This window comes from Pithys albifrons, chromosome 9 (assembly GCF_047495875.1).
Source record: "Pithys albifrons albifrons isolate INPA30051 chromosome 9, PitAlb_v1, whole genome shotgun sequence".
In the NCBI taxonomy this organism is placed as follows: Eukaryota; Metazoa; Chordata; class Aves; order Passeriformes; family Thamnophilidae; genus Pithys; species Pithys albifrons.
Genome location: NC_092466.1, coordinates 17414787 through 17436761, shown reverse-complemented (window position 1 = coordinate 17436761; position 21975 = coordinate 17414787). Strand labels below are relative to the sequence as shown.

The 21975-nt window shown below is 35.7% G+C and overlaps 1 protein-coding gene across 5 annotated transcripts in view; it reads left to right on the top strand.

Moving 5' to 3' along the window:
- Positions 1–21022, top strand: part of MYOF (myoferlin) — a 63810-nt gene extending 42788 nt beyond the window's left edge. For 2 of the 5 annotated variants that reach the window (XM_071564193.1, XM_071564192.1), the window contains 23 exons: positions 1089–1166; positions 2913–3094; positions 3187–3345; positions 3503–3601; positions 3888–4049; positions 4552–4717; positions 5323–5399; positions 9026–9037; positions 10334–10432; positions 10841–10966; positions 11725–11880; positions 11990–12081; positions 13391–13561; positions 14083–14231; positions 14450–14589; positions 15526–15614; positions 15697–15792; positions 16353–16494; positions 16808–16907; positions 17786–17979; positions 19227–19336; positions 19658–19805; positions 20205–21021. In XM_071564193.1, the coding sequence (XP_071420294.1) occupies positions 1089–1166; positions 2913–3094; positions 3187–3345; positions 3503–3601; positions 3888–4049; positions 4552–4717; positions 5323–5399; positions 9026–9037; positions 10334–10432; positions 10841–10966; positions 11725–11880; positions 11990–12081; positions 13391–13561; positions 14083–14231; positions 14450–14589; positions 15526–15614; positions 15697–15792; positions 16353–16494; positions 16808–16907; positions 17786–17979; positions 19227–19336; positions 19658–19805; positions 20205–20240 (2783 nt within the window). In that variant the 3' untranslated portion in view covers positions 20241–21021. Of the gene's footprint in view, positions 1–1088; positions 1167–2912; positions 3095–3186; positions 3346–3502; positions 3602–3887; positions 4050–4551; positions 4718–5322; positions 5400–9025; positions 9038–10333; positions 10433–10840; positions 10967–11724; positions 11881–11989; positions 12082–13390; positions 13562–14082; positions 14232–14449; positions 14590–15525; positions 15615–15696; positions 15793–16352; positions 16495–16807; positions 16908–17785; positions 17980–19226; positions 19337–19657; positions 19806–20204 lie in introns of those variants that run through there. The other 3 variants (XM_071564195.1, XM_071564194.1, XM_071564196.1) reach the window with 3 other exon arrangements.
- Positions 21023–21975: the final 953 nt, after the last annotated feature.

The following is a 21975-nucleotide window of genomic DNA, read 5'->3' as shown; positions in this document are numbered from 1 at the left end:
GAGGTCCCTCCATGACAACACAGGGAGCTAAAGCAACAGAGAAGATGTGTGTACAGTTAGTTTTTTGTTGTTTTAGCTCACTTAACCAGCTCAGTGCAGAGTCAGACAATGCCTGACCCAGAGGAAGCAGTACCATGTAGTTGAGTTGGCAAAATGAACAAAACTGTAACTTTGCCAACCTGGATTGGTTTTAAATGCCTTGTAATCACTGTAATGTGATTCACAAAAGCAGAGACACTGAGAGGGGAGCCAACAGTGCGAGTTAACAGGAACAGAGGCCAATCCTGAGACTTAAAATCCTTTTTTGAGGAGCTCTGACTGCAACACTTGACTTTATTTGGACTCTGCAGAACTTGATCTCCCTGCTGAGAATGGGTGGGCTTAAATCTTTCAGAACCTGAGGAATATTATTGCAGTTTCTTTTTAATAATGAGCACACTTGGAGAAAAATGGCACCTTCTCCTGCCAGAGCTCAATGAGGCTATGGGTGGCTCAGATTTTTATCAAGGGCTGAAAGGGTTAGAGGTCATGTCTTTTAAAGATAAGCTGTAGTAACTGAGACAAATGCTGTCCTGGGTTTGGGCACCTTTTAAAGTTATTCTACCTTACCCAAAGTGTTTTGTTTGTTGTTGGTTTTTTTAATCTTTTAGTTCAAGAGACAGAGTTGCAATTGGAATAATTTTCTAGAGCTAAGAGCTAAAACTGTGAAACATTCAGGTCCCTGGAAGTACTGTAGTGAATATTTAAATTGAGCACAGGAATGCTGTTCTTGATACTCTTTGGATGAACTAGATTGTCACACTATTTCAAACAGGAATTTTTTGAATAGAAGGATTTTTAGATGATCATACAGTGAGAAAAGCCCAAGTAGCATTAGTGGGGTTCTTTTTCATTTCTGCTATGTGTTGGAACAAATGTTTTCAGGTGGTAGCTCATTGGCACTAATACACTTGTCACAAGAAAAGCAAAAATGTTACTGTAGTGCTTGTGTTAAAATCTGTAAGACACTTGTATGAACTCAAAATACCTTCATTACAGAAAAGAAGCCTGTATAATGCAGTTGAACTAGTTTTATTTATTTCATACAGGAGTATATACTTACCACCTTCGCTGTTATGTCTACCAGGCAAGAAACCTCATGGCTTTAGACAAAGACAGTTTTTCAGGTATGGAAAAATCATTTTGCCATGAGGCAGTAACTTCATTTAGCTCTAGAATTATCTTAACTCCTTAAGGTATGTGTGTAGGTTCCAGCTACTGAAACTTCACCATAAAGAAATTTTCAGCTTTATTACATATGGTCCCAATTTGGTTAGTAGTGCCCCAGAAGCTGCCAAAAATGCAGTGCTCTGTATGTGCAGTAACTGTTGCTGCCAATGAATTCTCAGTGAGGGAATGGGATTTTAAATACAGGCTGAATTTGCCGTGACCAGTCCTTTCCTTTTGCCCTAGTTTCTCCTTCTAACCAAAGCCTATATGCAGTATTTTTGTGCAGGAAGTTTGCAGAAAAGCAAGGATGAAGAAAGCTGGATGGCTGTTACATCACCATCTGCCTCTCAGTGTTCAGTGTTTTATAGCAATTCATTAAGGAGATGAACTTGTAGAAGAACCACACTGTGCCTTACTGATAAGCATGGCTTTTGTTTGTTTATACATGTGTACTGCCTGCTTTTTGATTTCCAGCTCTTAGGTATTCCAACAGTGTTGTATCCATTTGTCATCTTTGTGGTAAGGTTAATACTGAGGTTTATCAACTATTCAATAATTGCTAATTCAAATTAAAATTTCACTGGCAAGCTGGAGAGCAAACTGAATTTAGATTCCGTAAGACTATGATTTTACACTTCCTTTAAGGAAGTTCAGCAAAAGATGAAGATGAAATGAATTTTCTTTCCCCATTATCCTCCCTTTGCATCCTTCTTTTTCTCCCCGTTTTAAGTAATAATTGAGTAAGTGTAATGCATTTCTAACAGAAGATATAGAACTATACATATTTTTAGTGCTATTTTCTGAAATGAGGAGGGTTTTGTACAACTGCCTGTGTATTTGGTTTTACTTCATTATGCAGCACTTAAAAGCAGTGCAAACAAGCAATAATAAATGCTCTAATTTGCATATATGTAATTCAGGACGAGCACCTCAGATGCAGTCATATATAAACTAGCTCATCTGCATTTTAATTTCCTCTAAAATTAGCTTGAAGAATTAGCCAAATTTTGTAAAACTCTGGTCAGGTACCTAGTCAGAAGCTATTAAAACTGTCCTAAAGATAACCTTTAAAATTGCCTTTAGTCCTTAATAATTGCAATTTGTACAGGAAACATCAATGACCATCATCAGATACCTTCTGCAGAGCTCTTGATGATTTAAAGACCTGCCAGACACTGGGCCTAGACCACTTTAATCATTCTGCTGTTTCATAAGCAGAGGCTGCTATAAATAAGCATGTTTGAAACCAAAGCTTGATGTAAGCTATGTAGCCTATGAGAATTTGTTATTTGGCAACTAGTCAGAACTAAAATGATTTCTTTGTATTATTTATCATGTCAATTGAGACAACAAAGAAGAGTTTCTATGGACAAGATTTAAGAGGAGATTAGTACAGACAGTGTTTCATTTTAGTTTTCATGTTCTCTTTCTGATTTGCAAGGCTTTTTATCATTTTCATTTATTACTCTGTTAATTAAGACATGTATAAAGGAAGTGATTTAGTAATCAGGTGGAAATTGCTGTATTAAATGTAAATTATGTATATGTGCTTGTTTTTGCTTTACATAGAATGGCTTAGAACTGGTAATGACAGAAGAAAAATAACATGCTATATTTGATAAAAATTGTGCTTGTGTGCCTTATGGCTTGATGGGGTTTCATTTGTCTGTAACTGTGCTTTTAATCTTTGTATGATATTTCAGATCCGTATGCTCACGTTTCTTTCCTCCATCAAAGCAAAACAACTGAGATCATTCATTCAACTCTAAATCCTACATGGGACCAAACTCTCATATTTAATGAAATTGAGATCTATGGGGACCCACAGACAGTAGCCCAAAACCCACCTAATGTTGTTATTGAACTTTTTGACAGTGACCAAGTGGTAGGTGGAATCTTTTTAACTAGATTTCTTTTTTATTTATTCATATTAGTTGAAAATACTTTCATGGGTGTGATTGCTAATTTTCGTTGCAGGGTAAAGATGAATTCCTTGGAAGAAGTGTTTGTTCCCCTATGGTGAAGTTAATTCCAGAAGAGGACATCACACCAAAACTGCTCTGGTATCCTGTAACAAATAATGGCAAAGCTAGTGGAGACATTCTTTTTGCTGCAGAACTTATTTTGAGAGACAAGGTACATGTTTCTGTTTTGTGTGTGTCTGTGTAATATAATATGATACAGTGTATATCCTTTCAAAGGGAGACATTATGTGAAGAGTATCTTAATATTTGCAAGGTATTTCATCTAAGGAAGGTGAGCAAAACTAATACTTGTGTTTATGTCTTAATAGAGTGGTGCCAACCTCCCAATTCTTCCATCACAAAGAGCTCCAAAGCTTTACATGGTACCTCAAGGAATCAGACCAGTAGTTCAACTCACTGCTGTTGAGGTATGGCTCGCTCTTGAACTGAGTACAAGGTCATCTTATCCTCTAGACAGTAAGTTTGTGTATTTGCTTAAAGAAAACAAACAAACAAAAAATCATAGTGAGAAATACGGGAGATTCTTTGCTTTGTGTTTTGGAGTTTCACTGTTTCCATTAACTTTCCAAGAATTAGAACCAGTCACATTTTATTATTTAAAAGACTTTATTTCTTCTTTCCCACTTTCTGGGTATTTTATTAAACACGTTGGTATCTCTTTCCACTTTTGTTGTATTGGATTTTATTTTACAGATTCTGGCTTGGGGCTTGCGAAACATGAAAAACTACCAACTGGCACCTGTTACATCTCCAAGTCTCATTGTGGAATGTGGGGGTGAAATGGTGGAATCTGTGGTGATCAAAAACCTCAAAAAGACACCAAATTTTCCATCTTCTGTTCTCTTCATGAAAGTTGTACGTTACAAAAACCTACGTACCAGCTATCTATAGCAAATTAGTTATTCCACAGTTGTAAAAGTTAAGGTGTTGTTCTGAGTAGAACTCACACATACGTTTTTGACTTCCCATAAGCAATTTATGAGCCTGAAAACCCTAGTAAAGACCATGTAAACATCTGTACAGTCACTGACAAGTTATACAATTTAATATGCACAATCCAGTGCAGTATATATACTTTTTTATTCAAAAATATACCTGTAGGTGTGGCTATTTTTCTACTGCTATAATGGCAGCTGTGCGAGAGTTAAGCAAATTCAAGATTTGGGACAATTAAAATTATTCTTACTAATTTGTATTAATTCATAATATAACATTATAAGTTTTCATTCACCATACAGCCATAGAACATAGTAGTTCCTTATTAAATAAATGAAGCAACAGCTCTGATGTAGGGAGGAAATATTTATTAATTTTTCTTCTGTTTGCATTACAAAAAAGTCTAACCATTTATTTTTAGCTTTTGCCAAAAGAGGAGTTATACAGTCCATCTCTAGTTATTAAAGTAATAGACCACAGACCATTTGGACGGAAGCCCATCGTGGGACAATGTACTATTGATTTACTGGAAAGCTTTCGCTGTGACCCCTACACTACTAAAGAGGACATTGCACCACAGTTGAAAGGTAGAAAGCTGGAAAATGAAAAGTTCTACTTTCTTGTGAGATGCCAGAATTACCTGCCTCGAGTGTTTATTCTGCATGCTGTGCTGATGAATAGCCACCTCATGTGGTGTTCTTATTTGGACATACTGTTGTATGAAAGAAAAAATCTAAAACAGAGTATTAATTAGTGCAATATTCTGTAAAGCATAAGAGAACATTATGCAAAGGCAAGTCCACTCTCATACTTGATGTGCTCATTCCCTGAAGTTCCTCTTTTGTGTCGACTTGGAATTTAACTACCTGCAGATTACCCCTGCAATGGTACCTAAGTAACAATCCAGGATTATGGCAAGAACACTCTGAATACAATACTGAATTTTCCTCTCTATTTTTCCCAAGTTTTACTCTTTAAAAAAAAATCTGTATATTTGAAAAATGTTTGTGTGTCCTGTACAAAACTATGTTGCCTTTTTTAGCAAAATATGGCAATAATTGCTTCCTTTGGAGGTTCAAATATATAACCAATTGATTATTTGAAATCTTTTTGGGATTTCAAATCTGAAGAAACTGTTTAGTAAGATATTTTTCCAACACCATATTGCCTTAATAAAACCTTTGGCTTACAGTTAGCCTGCTCTCTGCTGCGCCTCGCCAGGATACAGTAATTGATATGGAAGACACACAGCCACTGCTAACAGCTCAGGTAATCTTTGAAACTTGATGCTTGACTTTCTTCTTCAGATCTGTGCTTTCTGAGAAACTAGACAGCAAAATTGTCAGAAACATATGCAACCTTCTGGAAATCCAGATGGAACAAAGATACTTTGTGACAGGAAAGCAAAGGAAATATGTTCATTATTGTAACCTTTGTTTTTATACAGTACAGATCAAACTGTAGCATTTTGTGCTTGGTAAAGTTCACTCAGTAGTGTAAGAATTAATTCACTTGTTCAATAGCTACTGAAAGCACATGATTGAACATCAGCAGTTGCCTCCTGATGGTAGTTAGAGGAGCCTGATCTTGCCCAGACTGAGCAGTTGTAAATAAAGGAGGTGTAAGTAGGTGTGTGCTTTGGTGGGTACAGACCTTCAGCAGTTCGGTCGTATCTTTGCCTCTCTTGAAGTCACCCAAACTCAATACCAGTGAAACAACTTTATCTGCACTAACACTTACCTTCTTTCCTTTTCTGCTGTGCCTTCTGAATCTCTTTACTGCTCTCATCCTTTTGGGACCACTAAAATACAGTTTTACTTGGCAGGTAAAAAATAGCTTGCAGAATTTTACTCTTGAGTGGAAATGTTAGTGATGACAAATTCCTGACAATGCATTTTCAAGGAAAAATTTTCAGTTCTCTTAGAACTGTAAAATGTTTCCCTTGCCTAGATGTTTGCATAAATTTCTGATGGCTTGTTGTATGAAAGGAAGCACTTTAATATATAGTAATTTTGCAGGCTCTTAATCCACAATTTTGACTTTTGAAAATGCAGAAAACTTCGCTACAGAGTTTCCAAAGTAAATACTACTAAATTTAGAGTTTTCAACTCTGACTGCTATTTGAGTGTATTAATGATTGCATGTTCTTCCTTCATTTTTTTCTTCTGTATCTTGAAGACATGATATTCAGACTCTAATATAAGTGTATCATAGACCATGGTCTTGAATTTACTGTCATCATACATGTAAATTGTCCTTAATATTTAATTTAGAACATTTGCTAACTTTTATCTGAAATAGATTTTCTCTTCTAATATAAGTGCTTTGTACATAGCACAAAAATTATTTCCTTTTAAAAATTTAAGAAAAAATATTTAGAAAATAAAGAAGCATTAGTTCTTCAAAGTCACTGGCAAGATTGATTACATTTGTGTAGTTTCAACTAAAAAGGGAAAAATTTATATGCTAGATAAGGTGAAACAGAATTTCTTTTACTCTGCTATCACCCAAGCCAAATGTCACTCTAGATACAGTGATAGCACCCATATTAGAGGAATCAAAATTCAAAACAATTGAAATTAAGTGCAACTGTGGGAAGTGTAAGTGCTATGCAGACACCCCGAGGACACCAAAATTTCATCAATTACGTTCCAATTTCCAGTGTTTAAGCAGTATGTCAACAGCACTCAGCAAAATGGCTTCTCCAACAACAGTGCATGTATGTATGTACCAAGCCAATGCATGCAGGCGACCAGAATGTTCGTGTGATGGGGTCATGGGGGGGTTCTTCTCCTGGCAGCTCTGCCACAGAGAGGTTTTGGAGGAGATGATGCTCATAAGTCTGGTATGATTAGTTACAAATATTAAGGTATCCTTGTTCTGAAAGTCTTATTGTGGGTATACATACAATATATATAAACTACTAAAAACTTACTTTGTGTGTCAGCTTACTTGGAATCTGTGTGATAAAAGCACAAAAATCAACAGGAATTATTTAACTATTAATATTTAAATTTTGTTTAGAAGTCTACTTTGCAGAAAATAAAATAACTTTATGATAAGTAAAGTTCTAACTCAACTTTTCTAGGCATCCACTGCCTCTTAGATTTTTTGTTTTTCCATAATTCCAAATTGTTCAAAAAGCTAATAGTTCAGTGTTGATGTCTTGAAAACTTCATGTATAACAATCTACAGAGAAGTCACTGGGTACATTTTAAAATGACAGTACCTGTTATCTTGTTTTTAACCATGTGAATATCTCACTCCAAAACCTCTAATTTATCCTTTGTTCTGTATTTTGGCATATCCTGCTTACAACATTAAATAACAATAATATCCAGAAGACTATTTTTTGCTTTGGGAATTTTTAAAGAAAGTTTAACTTCTCCTTTCCAAAACTACCAAGTGCATTACTTGAAGAGACATTTGAAGGTATATCAAGGGGAAAAAAATCCTGATCCCAAAACATACACCCTAATTTAAATTATTCCAACATTATGCTTTGATGAAAGATTCAGAGTTCTACACATTATACTTCATGAAAAGGCTTGAAATTGGGAGTTTTAATTATTATTGCATAATTATTCTGGCTACCCTTCACATTGTCAACATTACAAACCTGGGTTTAAACAAAGTGAAATTTAAATATGGCAAAGTATTCAAAATTACCTCATGAATTCTGCCTGTGAGTTTTGCAAATCATTAATGATATGGTTTCCAAGAAAAAAATCACTCCAACTGCCTTCAGAAAGTGACAGTCCCATGCAAATCTGAAAAAGTTATGCTGTATTTCTGATTTGAAGTTAGACAAGACTAGTAAAATACAGTAGACTGGAACATCCCAGAACAATAATAACTTAGAGAACAGAAATGGGAGTAAATGAATGTGATATACCAGAGTGATGTCCTGACCTATTGATGCATTTGGCTTGTATTCATAAAATGGTTTTGCTTATTTCTTCTGCTTTGCACAAAAATTTATGGCTAATGCTTTTAAATGAAAACCCAAGGTATAATATATAAACACTAGCACAAATGACACTTGCTAATCACGGCTTCCAGATGGGATGCATGATGCTTGCTCTTAATGGACTATCAGGTCATAATTATGGTATTGTGTTTTAACAGGTGAAGCATTTTGGATTGTGCACATTGTTTTTTACACTTGTATGGATAAATCTATACACACACATATACTGGTTGTTACTGTACTTTATAATTTTTCACAGTTTTTTTCAGACTCTTGAAAATCCACAGCCTGTAAACAGTTGTTAAAAGATAGTAGTAGAAGGAAAAGGAAAAAGATGCTGAGCATTAGCAAATTGATTTATAGTGAAAAATGAGGAAAAAACCCACTAGAATCTTACGTATGTGAAATTTGTTTGGAAAAGAATGTTTGGACTAGGTTCAGTTTTGTAAGTCCTCCTAGAAACATTTTCCATCTGAAATAAATCAGATACAGTGCCCTGTGCAACCGCAGATGAAAGTAGGGAATGATGCTACTGTGGAAATCAATAAATAGAATCCAGACTGTTAACACTCCAGTGATACAATGAAAAAACAAGCTTGCCTCAGTTTTGCTTGATTATGTGAAGAACAAAGCACAGGGTGATAATGTTTTACAGTCCTGAAAATCTGCTTTTCAAAATTTATATATATGTGCTCCAGTTTAATATCTAGAACATATTGACAGCAGGGGAAAAAAAGTTAAACACATGGTGTTTGAATAGTACTCAAAAGCATTTCTAAATTATTGTTAGTAACTTACTTCATATACATACTATATACAAACCTTAAACTTTTAAAGCCTGTTTAACTGTCTAAAAGTCTACAAGTCACATCCTTACCATTGTTTCTATTTTGCTCTTTTTTTACGACTTGATCCTCGAGAGCAGCTTACAGAGAAGGTAATGTATACTGCTTTAAAAAATCTACACACTGCTTTCTTGTAAATGAGATCTCCATTTGAAAATCAGGATATCAATACTGCCTCTAAATTAGAATTTTAAGCATGTGGGCGAGAACAGTAATGTCTGAAAATATTTGACATAAAACCTACAGTGAAGTTGTAAAATTGTACATTGAGGAAAAATGGGAAAGACTGAAACAAGAAGCTCTAGATATTAAAAAAAAACCCAAACCAACAAAACCAAAAAAATAACCAAACCCTCCCCTTTAATGATCTGTACAATACTTTAAGATTTTCTTTAAATCCAAAGAATCTTTTTAAAAAAATCAAATTTACACAGTGACTGAATACTATTCATTACCAATGGAAGTGTTTTCAGGGGCAAATAATTATATTATGCAAAGTCTATGAATACAGAAAATAGCACTCTCTTAAACACAGTGATTATCAGATTTAAGTAAATAAAAATATTAAAAACCCCCATAGAAATACTGCATTAATGGAATGTATAGATTGCTAGCATCTAGGGTGTCATGGGGCTTATCGAAGTACTATTTTTAAGGGGGCAAGACTCACTACTCCTTTTCAGCTGCACTTGGTAAACATTAAGGCAGATCTGTGACTGCAAGACTCTGTGATGATACAGGCAATCTCCACTGGTTTTTAGGGGATGATGTAGAGTTAGAGCAGTTTCAGGTCTGTCCCAGTGTTACTACCTGGCAGCAGTTTTGAAATAACTAGGAATGCTGGAACCAACCAGCACATTTATCCCTTGGGGAAGTTTTCAACATGTTCACTGTAGTTCTTACAGTCAGACAAACCCTGTAATGAATACCAGGTGTGATGGAGTTTTTTCTTACCAGCTGAAGCAATGACAGCACCAGCAAAGTGTACATGCACATCCTCTGACTTGAGAAATTTGGAATGTAGGGGCTTAGGCTGTACTGCCCTGCCAGAAGGTGGAGGAGAGAAATATACACACCTTACAATACCTCTCCCTTGAGACAGATATTTAGGTACCAGGAATTAATCACATGCTTGGAGATGGCTGGCTGTCAGCTGTCAACATAGCTGGATTATAGACAAGCTACCTAATTCTGGGTAAGAGACTTTAGCCTTAATAATTGCGTTCTAATTCTCTTTCAGTGAACCTTTAATATTGCCTAACTGATAATCAGTTTTAGAGCATATTGTCTTTTATGATGTTTAATTTTTCATTATTTCTGCTGTACAGTGGGATATAAGAAAGGATCTCTCTTCCAATTAAAAAGTATTTTATTTGCTTTTCTTTAAGGAGGAAGAAATTGTTGATTGGTGGAGCAAATTTTATGCTTCAATAGGAGAACATGAAAAATGTGGACAGTATATTAAAAAAGGATATGACACTTTAAAGGTATTGCTCAGGATAAAATAAATTAACATATCTCAGAGTTTACAGATCCAAGACCTAATCAAGCTGTGCCCTCTGTTGTTTTAAATGCACTTCATAGTTTAACTATGCATGATTGCCTATAAAGGTTCATTACTAATTCATGTGGTGAAATCAAGGTTTTAAGAAGATATCTTTGCCTCTCTTCTACTGTTTGTTGGTTAAAATTTGGACTTAGACTACTTTTCTCTCTCATCTCATACACCTGTTGAAGAAAGTAAGGACAAGCTTATGACATCATACTTACTCCGTTTTTTAACAAGGCCTAGATGAAGCTTGATTACATGTTCTCCAAATACTGCATTTGCTTTCACTTGGATGTAAAAACGATAATTTCTAAACTGCATTGGGTTTTTTCCCCCCTTTTTTAAGGTGTATGACTGTGAATTGGAAAAAGTACCTGAATTTAATAACTTAACAGACTTCTGCGATACCTTTAAACTATACAGAGGCAAATCTGAGGACAGTGATGATCCGTCAGTGGTTGGGGAGTTCAAGGTAAATTTCAAATGATTGGCAACAACCAAATGCTAGTTGCAGTCTTTTGTATGTAAATGGTTATCATTTAAGCAGCTGGATATGACACTGAAATATGGATGTGTGGGTCAGTAGGGGCAAGAGATACTTAGGTACAGGTCATTCTTTTTCAAAGAAGGTACAGCTATGCCTTGCTCACACTACATGTTATACATATTAATTTGAAATAAATATCATTCCTGCTAATATAATCTTCCCTGGTACCTGTGAGACAGAACCTTCCCAGATGACCTCTTAAACAGACTCAAGTTTCACCTGCAGACATTCTGAGCAAAGTAGATTTTTAGAATGGATCTGGAAAAGGTATTTCCTACTATTTCTGTGTCTCTGTGACTTTTACAGATTAAAATAATAATAACGTATCAAAAACCAAACAACCAACCATCCAAACCTTAAATTATGCTTTTGGAGAGGGAAACAAATAACAAAATGTTTGTTACTTGTTCTCAGGTGGAGCAAACTGAGTAATTGTGTTGATATAAAACCATCCGAATTGATTTAAATTGGCAAAGGACATAACCTTGCTTTTTTAGTAAGTCTTATTATCCAGAACTCATTAAAGTAAAACAAAAGACTTCTAAGGGACTGTGGATCAGGCTATAGTTTTGCTATTCCTGTATAAAACAGTGTATGTATGTGTAGGATAAATAAGAAAAAACAAACCTAGCAGAGTGACTTTTCTACATTTATCATGACTGAGTCTTTGTATTATTTTTTAGGGCTCCTTTAAAATCTATGCATTACCTGACGATCCCAGTATTCCCACTCCTCCGCGCCAGTTCCGGGAGCTGCCGGACAGTGGGCCCCAGGAGTGCCTCGTGCGCATTTACATCATCCGAGCTCTGCAGCTGCAGCCCCAGGACAACAACGGGCTGGTGAGGCTCTGCCTTGGGAATGTCTGCGAGCTAACTGCTGTAGTATATTTTAAATAAAGTTAGTCTTGATAGCGATTCCTTAACAATTTTTTTTTCTTATTCTGAATAGTGTGATCCTTACATAAAAATATCTCTAAGTAAAAAAGTAATTGAAGACAGAGATAATTATGTGCCTAATACTCTCAACCCAATTTTTGGCAGGTAACAAACATTTTTGTATTTTCATTTTACTGTATTTTCGAATGTCTTCCTATTTTTTAAGATAAATCGTTATCTGAAATATTCCATGTTCTATTCATAGTTATATACCAACCATTAATTGTGAGTAAAATTGCACAAGGTATTCCACTTTGAAATCATTGGACAACACAGATGTTTAGCTAGGATATAGATCTTCTGTATCACATGGGTAAATTGCACAAAATCAAAGAATGTCTTAATCTTAAAACCACCCTGTCTTATGCATATAAGAATAAGAAAATATGCTTATGGAATATGTAAAAAGTTTTAACTCTGAAAACTCCATGGATCCCATAGTGAGTAATCAGCTTAACATGCATTCTGAGTAGACTGGTCTTTCCATCAAAGGCTAATGATATAATTGAAATATCTGAATTAAAACGACTAATCAGGAATGAAGAAGTTGCATCATCTTTATAATTGCTAATGGAATTCTGGGTCTGGTTTGGTGTCCAGAGTTAGAGGAGGATTTTGGTAAATTAGAAAGTTCAGAGAGGAGGACTAGAAGGATCATAAAGTGTTTGGAAAGCTTACTTTGCAATGATGCACTACAGGATTTCAATTCTTTGGATCATGCAAAGGAACAGACAGCAAAGAAGCTTCATTACAGATACAAAATATCTTCAAAATTCCAAGTTTTTGCAGTTTTCAGGAGGTCAAAGTTTGACTAGAAATAAAACAGACAAACAAAAAAGGTGCAGGAAATAATTAACCATGCAACACTTCATCTAAATGGTAATGGATTCAGCAATAGTAGAAACCACAAGGCTGCGTATCTTTAAATTCAGTGAATTAATTTTGAGAAAACTCTTTTTGTGTAGGATAGAGAGATGACAGAATAATCCCTTCTAGTCATTATTTTTAAAGATCCTGGTGTGTTTGTACTTAAAAATTCTAGAAGTTTCTAATCATAGAGAAACTGTGAACAACCATCCTTTTTACAGACTGGCTGGCAGAGCCACAACTGTTTATTTCTCAGTCCCAAACAGCTACACAGAAAACATACAAGTAATATATTGTGCAGAAAGGAAGGAGTTAATATCCAGAGAAGTACAAATGAAATTATTATTAAGTACAAATAGAAATTGGAGCATGAATGGTAACTACTGCTAGATTTATCAGCATTGGAAGCATCCCTTTAATATCTTGTAAAAGTTATTGCTCAAAAATAAACTTGTAAGTGCTTTTTCAGTTGTTCTTTTTTAAGTTTAAAAATAAGAAACATTGATTAAAAGAGCCATAAGCCTTATATAGGCATTTTTATGTTTAGAATGTATGAACTCAGCTGCTTCTTGCCTCAAGAGAAGGATCTGAAAATTTCAGTCTATGACTATGACACATTGACTCGTGATGAAAAAGTGGGTGAAACCATAATTGATCTTGAGAACAGATTCCTTTCTCGTTATGGATCTCACTGTGGCATCCCACAGCAGTATTGGATGTAAGTAATTTTGTCTATTGAAAATGTTTATCTGTAAGATCTAGTACCCAGTCTCTGAAAAAAATCTGGTCTTCCTTCATTTTAATTTTATGGTTTAAAAAAATGATGTGGTTTCTTATGGGTATTTGTTGTGCTCTGAATCATCATCTGAATTCCAAGTAAAGCTGTAAAGTCTTCAGAAGAGCCTTGAATGGAAACCATGATGTCAAACATTTTAATATTCTGTTAATACAATAATGTCTGTTATTTCTGTCCAGAGAGCTCACACTTTATTTTCTGACCTACTCATGGAAATAAATATGAAAGCATCTGTTAGTGTAAATTATTTTGATATGTAAAGTAAAAAACACTCTATCTTGGAAATTAGCTGAACTGTACAAAATTATCACTGTAACAAACTCAAGTGGCCTCAATCTAGGCAGCTATAGTGCTGCCCTTTAGTTTAATAAATACGTTTTGCTTGTGTAAATGCCCTGAATAGTGAATAATTTTAGGATGTGTTTCTTGTGCTTTCCTAAAAGTTCAGGTGTGAATACCTGGCGAGATCAACTGAAACCCACCCAGTTATTGCAAAATGTAGCCAGGTTTAAAGGCTATGCTCCTCCTCTCCTCTCTGAGAACGGTAGAAAGATTAACTATGGAGGACAAGATTATACTTTGGAGGAAGCTGGTGAGTTTGTTCACTTATTTTATATATCTGTCTTAAATTCGTATTGATACAAAGATAAAACTTTCCAAGTATTTATAGAATACTAGAAGAAATCTTTGATGTTTTCAAATTTAAACACAGTTTTCTGCTCAGTTTTAAATACCTGGTTTTAATTTTGAAGTTCGGCTCCAAATCATGATTCATGAGTGCCTGTTCTTTTCCCATTTCCTTTATTTCAGATGCTAATAAAATTTTGCATCAGCATCTTGGTCCGGGTGAAGAGCGGCTAGCCCTTCATATCCTCAGAACACAGGGGCTGGTACCTGAACATGTGGAGACAAGGACCTTATATAGCACCTTCCAGCCCAACATCTCCCAGGTACTGCAAACAGGCTTACTTACAGCTTCTTGAATGCAGAAGTGGAGCATTCTGAAATTTGTACCATGTTGTCAATAGAGGGATATCACCCAGGGGGAAGAGGGCTACAAATCATTATTACTTGGCTTAAAATCTAAAGCAGATTAGTCTGGAAGCATAACAAAAGGCTATTTTTTGCTATTAAGACCTCCAAATGGCATCTTAAACACTGACAGAGTGGGAATTAGAAAAGCTTTCTTTATAACTTTGTTACTGAAATAAACTGTAATATGTACTTGCACCTCGCCAAAAATAAAGGAGACGGCCTGGCTCAAGAGCTTTGTAGCTGCATTCAGCAAATGAGACCAAACCTGTCAATGCTCTACAAGGTTCAGAAGTGCAAGTTTAAACACAAAGGCATATTGGACATCCGTGCTAGAGGAATAAAAGATAACACTAGAGTTTTCTGGCATTGCCTGACTCAGCAGTGATTGGGGTTTTTTTAAGAAAGTTTCTGCAGAAACCAGAAAACTTATCTGAAAAATAAAGGGGTTTGCATTTGAAATAGAGTGTAGAATCTACTGTGGGTGCCTTTCTTCAGAGTGTAGTTAAGGGGACTGATCACCTACACCGTGTAGGCCACCAGCTGCCACAGGTATGATACTGTACTGAATATCCCCTCTGAAAGAACAGTGAGAACTATTTGGGCACCTAACTTGCACTGAATTCACGTTCCTACCGTCTTCTGCATTCTTGGCATTGTTCATTTGAAGACGCTTATATAACTTGAGGGATTGGGATTGCTCTTATCTGAAGTCTGTAAAGGTTCTGACATTGGTAACACAAGGGAGGTCACTAAAATTAGTACTGAATGTGCCAATAAGCAGTTCCATGGAAACACCAGGACAAACCTGTATGCAGCAAACACTCCGTCATTCGTCTTCTCCACTGCTACAGGGAAAGCTCCAGATGTGGGTTGATGTTTTCCCCAAAAGCTTAGGACCACCAGGCCCTCCATTCAACATCACTCCCCGAAAAGCCAAGAAGTGAGTATCCTTACACCCTACATACCTTCTGGCAGCCTTGACAGAGGCAATTCAATTCTCTTTCCCCAAACATCTCTCTTAGGTATGTCTTGCGGGTGATTGTCTGGAACACCAAAGATGTCCTTCTGGATGAAAAGAGCATCACAGGGGAAGAAATGAGTGACATTTACGTGAAGGGGTAGGAGAGCACTCTGTCATGTAACACATACAAATTAAAAGCCATTCAGAATATCCTAGGAATACCTTGACCATGGGTTCCAAGGTTATTTGTTTCAGCCAGGTCAAATGCTAACCTCAGAGGACAGAAGTGTTATGACCAGCTAATATGCGGTGAAAGGTCCCAGAATTTCATCTCCTGAGATGGGCAGCAACAGAAAAGGTAGTGAGTTAGATCTGGTGCTACATAACCTGGATTCCTAATTTTTACATTCCCTAGTCTTAACATAAAAAAATTCAACAGAAATCAGAGAAATACATTGCTAGGCTATTAATCTATTTTTTTTCTAAAAAGGAACTCAGCACTTGACTGCTGATACAACACTGGTCTTAGCAGATCAGAAATTCAGTTCAGATATGCCAAATTGGAACCAAACTGAGAAAGGCTATAGAAAAACTCTCCAGCCCTTTATAAGCAATGCTTACAGCTTGTTTGCAACCCCCCTGTGACACAGTTACAGTACAAACTGGCACCAGTGTAGTCCCACTGCAAACACCAGTCACATCTCTTTGTATTTTCAGATGGATGCCTGGTAACGAAGAAAATAAGCAGAAAACTGATGTTCACTACCGATCATTGGATGGTGAAGGGAACTTTAACTGGAGATTTGTTTTTCCTTTTGACTATCTCCCAGCAGAGCAACTCTGTGTAGTTTCCAAAAAGGTATGTATTTCTAAAGACTTTAATACCTTGAATACAGATTTAATTAGTCTGATAATTTTGTACCTACGCATTTAAAAAGACAGTTTGGCTCAGTTCTGCCTACTTTTCTCAAACAGCTATTGTGAACAAATTCAATTTTGCCTTTGGCCAGGAACAGCAAACTGGCAACAACAGCAGTCTCCTTTTAGCAAGGGCAAGATCAGATCCTTAATACTTACACCAACCTCAGAGTTCATAACTACTAACAGACCATAGTGTGAATTTTCATAAGTAATTTTTAAAGGTGCTTAAGTTTTGTTTTTGAAAATTTCAGGAACATTTTTGGAGTCTTGACAAGACAGAATTCAGAATCCCACCCAAACTGATCATTCAAATATGGGATAATGACAAGTTCTCCTTGGATGACTATCTGGGTAAGGCCTCTAATCAAAAAATTACTGTAATCTCAAAAAAGATATGAAAAGCAATGATTTTAAATTATCACATTAGGACTATGTTTACAAAGTGAGAAACGGAGCATGCAAATACACTTCTACTTTCCCACACAGTACAGACTTAATTGTGATCATGAATGAATGAATGAGTATTCATTCAATAAAGGCCCACTTGAGGTAAACTAAGGTACCTTTCATTCAGGTAAGCCCTCTCACAAAGTGCATGAAATGATAATGTGCATAAAAATTTACTTTGCTTCTTTCTTTAACTAAAATTACTTAATCAAGGGTATTTGAGTCCTACATAAGTGTTGACGTAACGCTGTAATTTAAGTTAAGCGATCTACTTCACAATGTCATTAATTCCTACCTTTTCTAGACATGTTACTCTGCAGATGATTCTCTGCCCTATAGTATGATATCTCCAAAGTCTAGCTTATATACAAACCATATGGATCTCAAAAATCTGAAAACAAGTAGTTGATTCATAACTGTCATTAAAGTTAGCTAAACCATGCAGTTAACTGTCAGGAATTACATATTACATTGCTATATTTGGTTATCTTCTGTTTAGCTGTGTGGGGAAAAAATCCTCTATTAAAAATCAAACAATCTTGCATTAAAGGGGGAGGTGAGTTTGCTAAATCCAATTTACCAACACCAGCAAGATGGGCTTAAACACAGCCTGATGTGTCCCACTTCTCTGTCTCACAACATTCTTAGACAAACAAGAATGTAATGTCTGTCGATTGTATTTCCTGTATGACATGTTTAAAGATAGAAAAAGTTGATGTTGTACCACTGTGCTGTGTGATTGGTTGTGTTATGCAGTGGGTTATTTTTTATTCACCTCCTAGGCTTTGTGGAACTTGATTTACACAAAACAATCATTCCAGCAAAAGTTCCAGAGAAGTGTAATATAGACATGATTCCAGAATACAAGGTAAACGGTTCTCAGAAGGCTCCCAGGACTGCCTCTCTCTTTGAACAGAAATCCATGAAAGGATGGTGGCCTTGTTATGTTGAAAAGGACGGCTCCCGTATTTTAGCGGTATGACTGTTACTTCTTTAAAAAGTACTTACAATGTGCTCACCTTACTTTTCAAATTACAAAGACTGTAAAGAGTGTCCCACTTAGCGGTTATCTTTCAGTGGATAGACAGAGGAGTGGGTAAGCAGAACAATGCATGTACAAGTTCAGGGATTTGGTTCAGCAACATTTTTTCTGTTTTAAAATGTGATCTTAGTATTTAATTTTAGTTTTAACCCTCTTTAACTTGAAAGACTGTGGTGCCAGATCGAGTCATTGTTATCTCACCAGAGCAGCCAGTTAAGTTACTATGTGAATGAATGCATAGCCTCAAACAGCTCTAGGGGACGTTCAGGTTGGACATCAGGAAGAATTTCTTCACAGAAAGGGTTGTTGAGTATTGGAATGGACTGCCCAGGAAGATGATGGAGTCGCCATCCCTGGAGGTCTTCAAGATATGGTTGAACATGGCACTTAGTGCCATGGTCAAGTTGATAAGGTGATGATTTGTCAAAGATTGGACTCAATGATTTTAGAGGCCTTTTCCAACATAAATGATGGTGTGATTCTGTAATTTATTACACTACACAACTGCTCAGGAGAAACATAAGACAACCTAAATGCATTAAAGACTAAAGAAAAAAGTACCAAAGGATTTTTGTACACAAGAAATAAAATTTCTGTACTGAGAACCTAGTCTAGCTTTGTGATTTTGAATGCATTCAGAAGACCAAAAGCATTTTAACCTGTTCTATGAAGAATATAAATGTATATTTATTATTTGTAGAATATTAAGCCTTTCAAGTGTGTCTGCTTCTTCTTTCTAGTGTTTTTGCCTTTAAACTTTTATTATTGGAATTTATTAAATGAGGAAAAATATTCATAAACATCTACCAGCTATAGCTATATAAAAAAAAAATAGATGATTGGTCATTTAGAAAATATGCAGTCCTTGGGTTGTTCTTGAAAGAAGAGCTGGTTCTGTTTTGCTAAATTGGAAAAAAATCTATAGCTTAAGACAGAATAGATGATTTAGCAGAACATTTTTAGGTACAGTGATTTAGGATTTTTTATGTGTCATTCCCTGATACTGTATTGCCACACTGTCATAGGGCAGAAATCAGTATATTTTGGGAAGGAAATGCGAAACACACAGATGCACACAATAAGTAGATCCCAAACTGAAAGTACTGCTCTATAAGCACCAAGCAATTCCTATCAGTGCTGTTTCAATAAGATCCTTGTCTTACACCACCTTTTTTCTGAAGGGTAAAGTTGAAATGACATTAGAAGTTGTCAACGAAAAAGAAGCTGAGGAAAGACCAGCTGGGAAAGGAAGAGATGAACCCAACATGAACCCCAAACTAGATCTACCCAAGTAAGATATTTTTCTCCCACTAGCTTAGAAATACCCAATAACTAGCTACTATGGCATTCTTGACAAAATCTGCATGTAGTAATCTATTAGACGTTAGTTATGCTTTGTAAAACTTTATTTATATAAGCTAGTCTGGTTTCTTGTTTCCTTCTTTTATCCTCATTAGGATAAAGTGCAAGGTGGTCTCAGTATTAATGGCACATATTTACTGCAGCTGCTTTCTTGCATTACAGAACTATCTGTTTTAATGTGTTACAATCTCATGCTTAAATATTTCCTGTTTTTATAGCGTAAATAATACTTTTTTCTTTCAAAATGCAGCCGACCAGATACTTCCTTCCTCTGGTTTACAAATCCCTGCAAGACAATGAAATTTATTGTGTGGCGCAGGTTTAAATGGCTCTTTATAGGCCTTATCATCTTGCTGATTCTGCTCTTGTTTGCAGCAGTGCTCCTCTATTCTTTGCCGGTAAGAATTATTAGATGTTTGTTCTTCAGCTGTGGTATGAGGCTACTTTAGACAGGAGTAATTAACAGGATACACTCCTTACTCCGAGAGGAGTCCATTAGCTCTGTTTTAGCAGGAGATATATCCTTATAGCTATAAAAAAATTCCACTGATCTTTATTGAGAAACAATTAAACTTTAGGTTAAGGCTAACCAATTAAGTAAAGATGAAGCAAATGAATGCTTTAGAAGTGTTAATAACCTACACAATTAAACTAGTTAATAGTTGGTCTAGTATCTGGATTTCAGTCTGAAAAAATTATTCATTTCAATCCATTTTAATATCTTAAATTTTTTTTCAAAACTGCACTGAAGTGTACATCATTTTACCTCTCTTGTTTCTTCCCTCCTCCCCCCACAGAATTATTTGTCAATGAAGATCGTGAAACCAATTTAAAAGAAGAGTTGTTTACCTCATCTTTTTAAATAGTGCTGAGTTTTTGCCTCAGGCTGTGGACCAAAATCAGCAAGGCTCCTCCATCCTTTGTACCTGCTTGTATTTAGAACTGTAAAATAGATAATTAAGACTTTCAATAAGGTTAAACAAGGTTCAAGAGGTCATGAAAGGTGTTTTGGAAAAAACAAAGAATAAACCTCCCCTTAGGTTTCATGTACATTTTTTTACTTCATTGGTATCTACATGGTAAAGTTCTGACTTCTTTGCTTCTCAACTGGATTTTTCATAGAAACCGCTCAGGGGGCTGCCTGCTATTCCTATCTCAGTTTTTCAATGGATACTCACTCTTGAGAGTTCCCTTCATTTCCTTGCATTTTAACTTAAAGAAAAACAACCACTACTTATAATTATGTGTACCAAAGAAACCTTACAGTGCAATCAAAGGGTCAGACATTGTTTCTAGAAAAGTTTTCAGCATCATGCTGCTTAAAATTCTTGGTTACCGCACTGTAGATTTGACAACACTATACATGTATCTTGACAACTGTCTGTGCATAGAAATAACTACTATGTGGTTTATTTACTATAATTTACAAATTTTAAATAAACTTATCCACAAGTAAAAGGCAAGTTTCTAGTTTTCTTCATCAATGACCAAACTACAGTGTATTAGGAATTGTGTAGTGTCTATTAGAGGATGTAGCGCCACCAACCTGGAGTCTAATGTATTTTACTGTTATCTGCACAGTGACAAATAAGGAAGTACATTTCTGCACAAAGTTTGAGTTGATATATTCATTAATTAGGAAATTAATAAAAAATTAAATCTGTTAAATAGTTTCACTGTACACCTTGTATTTAGAGATGACCTTGAATCAAAACACGAGTATATGTGACCCAGATTCAACCCTTGTTTGAAATTCGATCTGCACATTGCAAGTATCTCATTTTGCCTCAGTGTCCTCTCCCAAGGCAGAGTGAAATATAACCTGCACTAAAAATCTGGATATACTCTGGGATTCCACCTCACTTTTATGACGTGCTGAAGCAGAAGCATCTCTGAACATCTTCTGGTCCTTACAATGTAGTAAATCTGCAGCAGAACCTGAAATCAGCATTTTGTATGATTGCCACTCTCTTGACTGGATAAAGACTTCAGCTGTCTTTAAAAAGATGGCAAAAATATCTGCAAGAATGACTTAGTCTTGAAAAACCTTTCACTGTATTTAATGACACACTTAACACACAGTACTGTAAAATAAGCATCGTCAAGAAAAATAAGTAAATTATACTGACCTTATTCTCTTGAAAAAGCTATGGTAAAGGTATTATATGAAATAACTTCCAGAATGTGATGTCCCATTGGCTAGAGTGGAGCAAGCAGCAGTCATCCTGTCAAAAACATACCACTGCCCTTAGTTTTGGGTTGTTAAGAAACTCTCAAGCACCTTGACCAATGAAAGAGACCTGAGCTGGAACTAATCACCATCCAGATGGATTGTCCTTCCACTAATGACAAAATAGCACTCCAGAAATAACCAGCAATTTGCATAAACTAATCCTTGATCATCCACTATTAAAATCTGTCTCAATCAATGCCATAAATCTGACATATGGTAAAAATAACAGCAACCTTATTTTCATGTAAGACAAGAAAGTGTGTTGCTTGTAAGGGTTGTAATTAGAAAGCATTTAACTTCAAAGAGCATGGAGCAGAGATCCAAGCAAGCCTGTT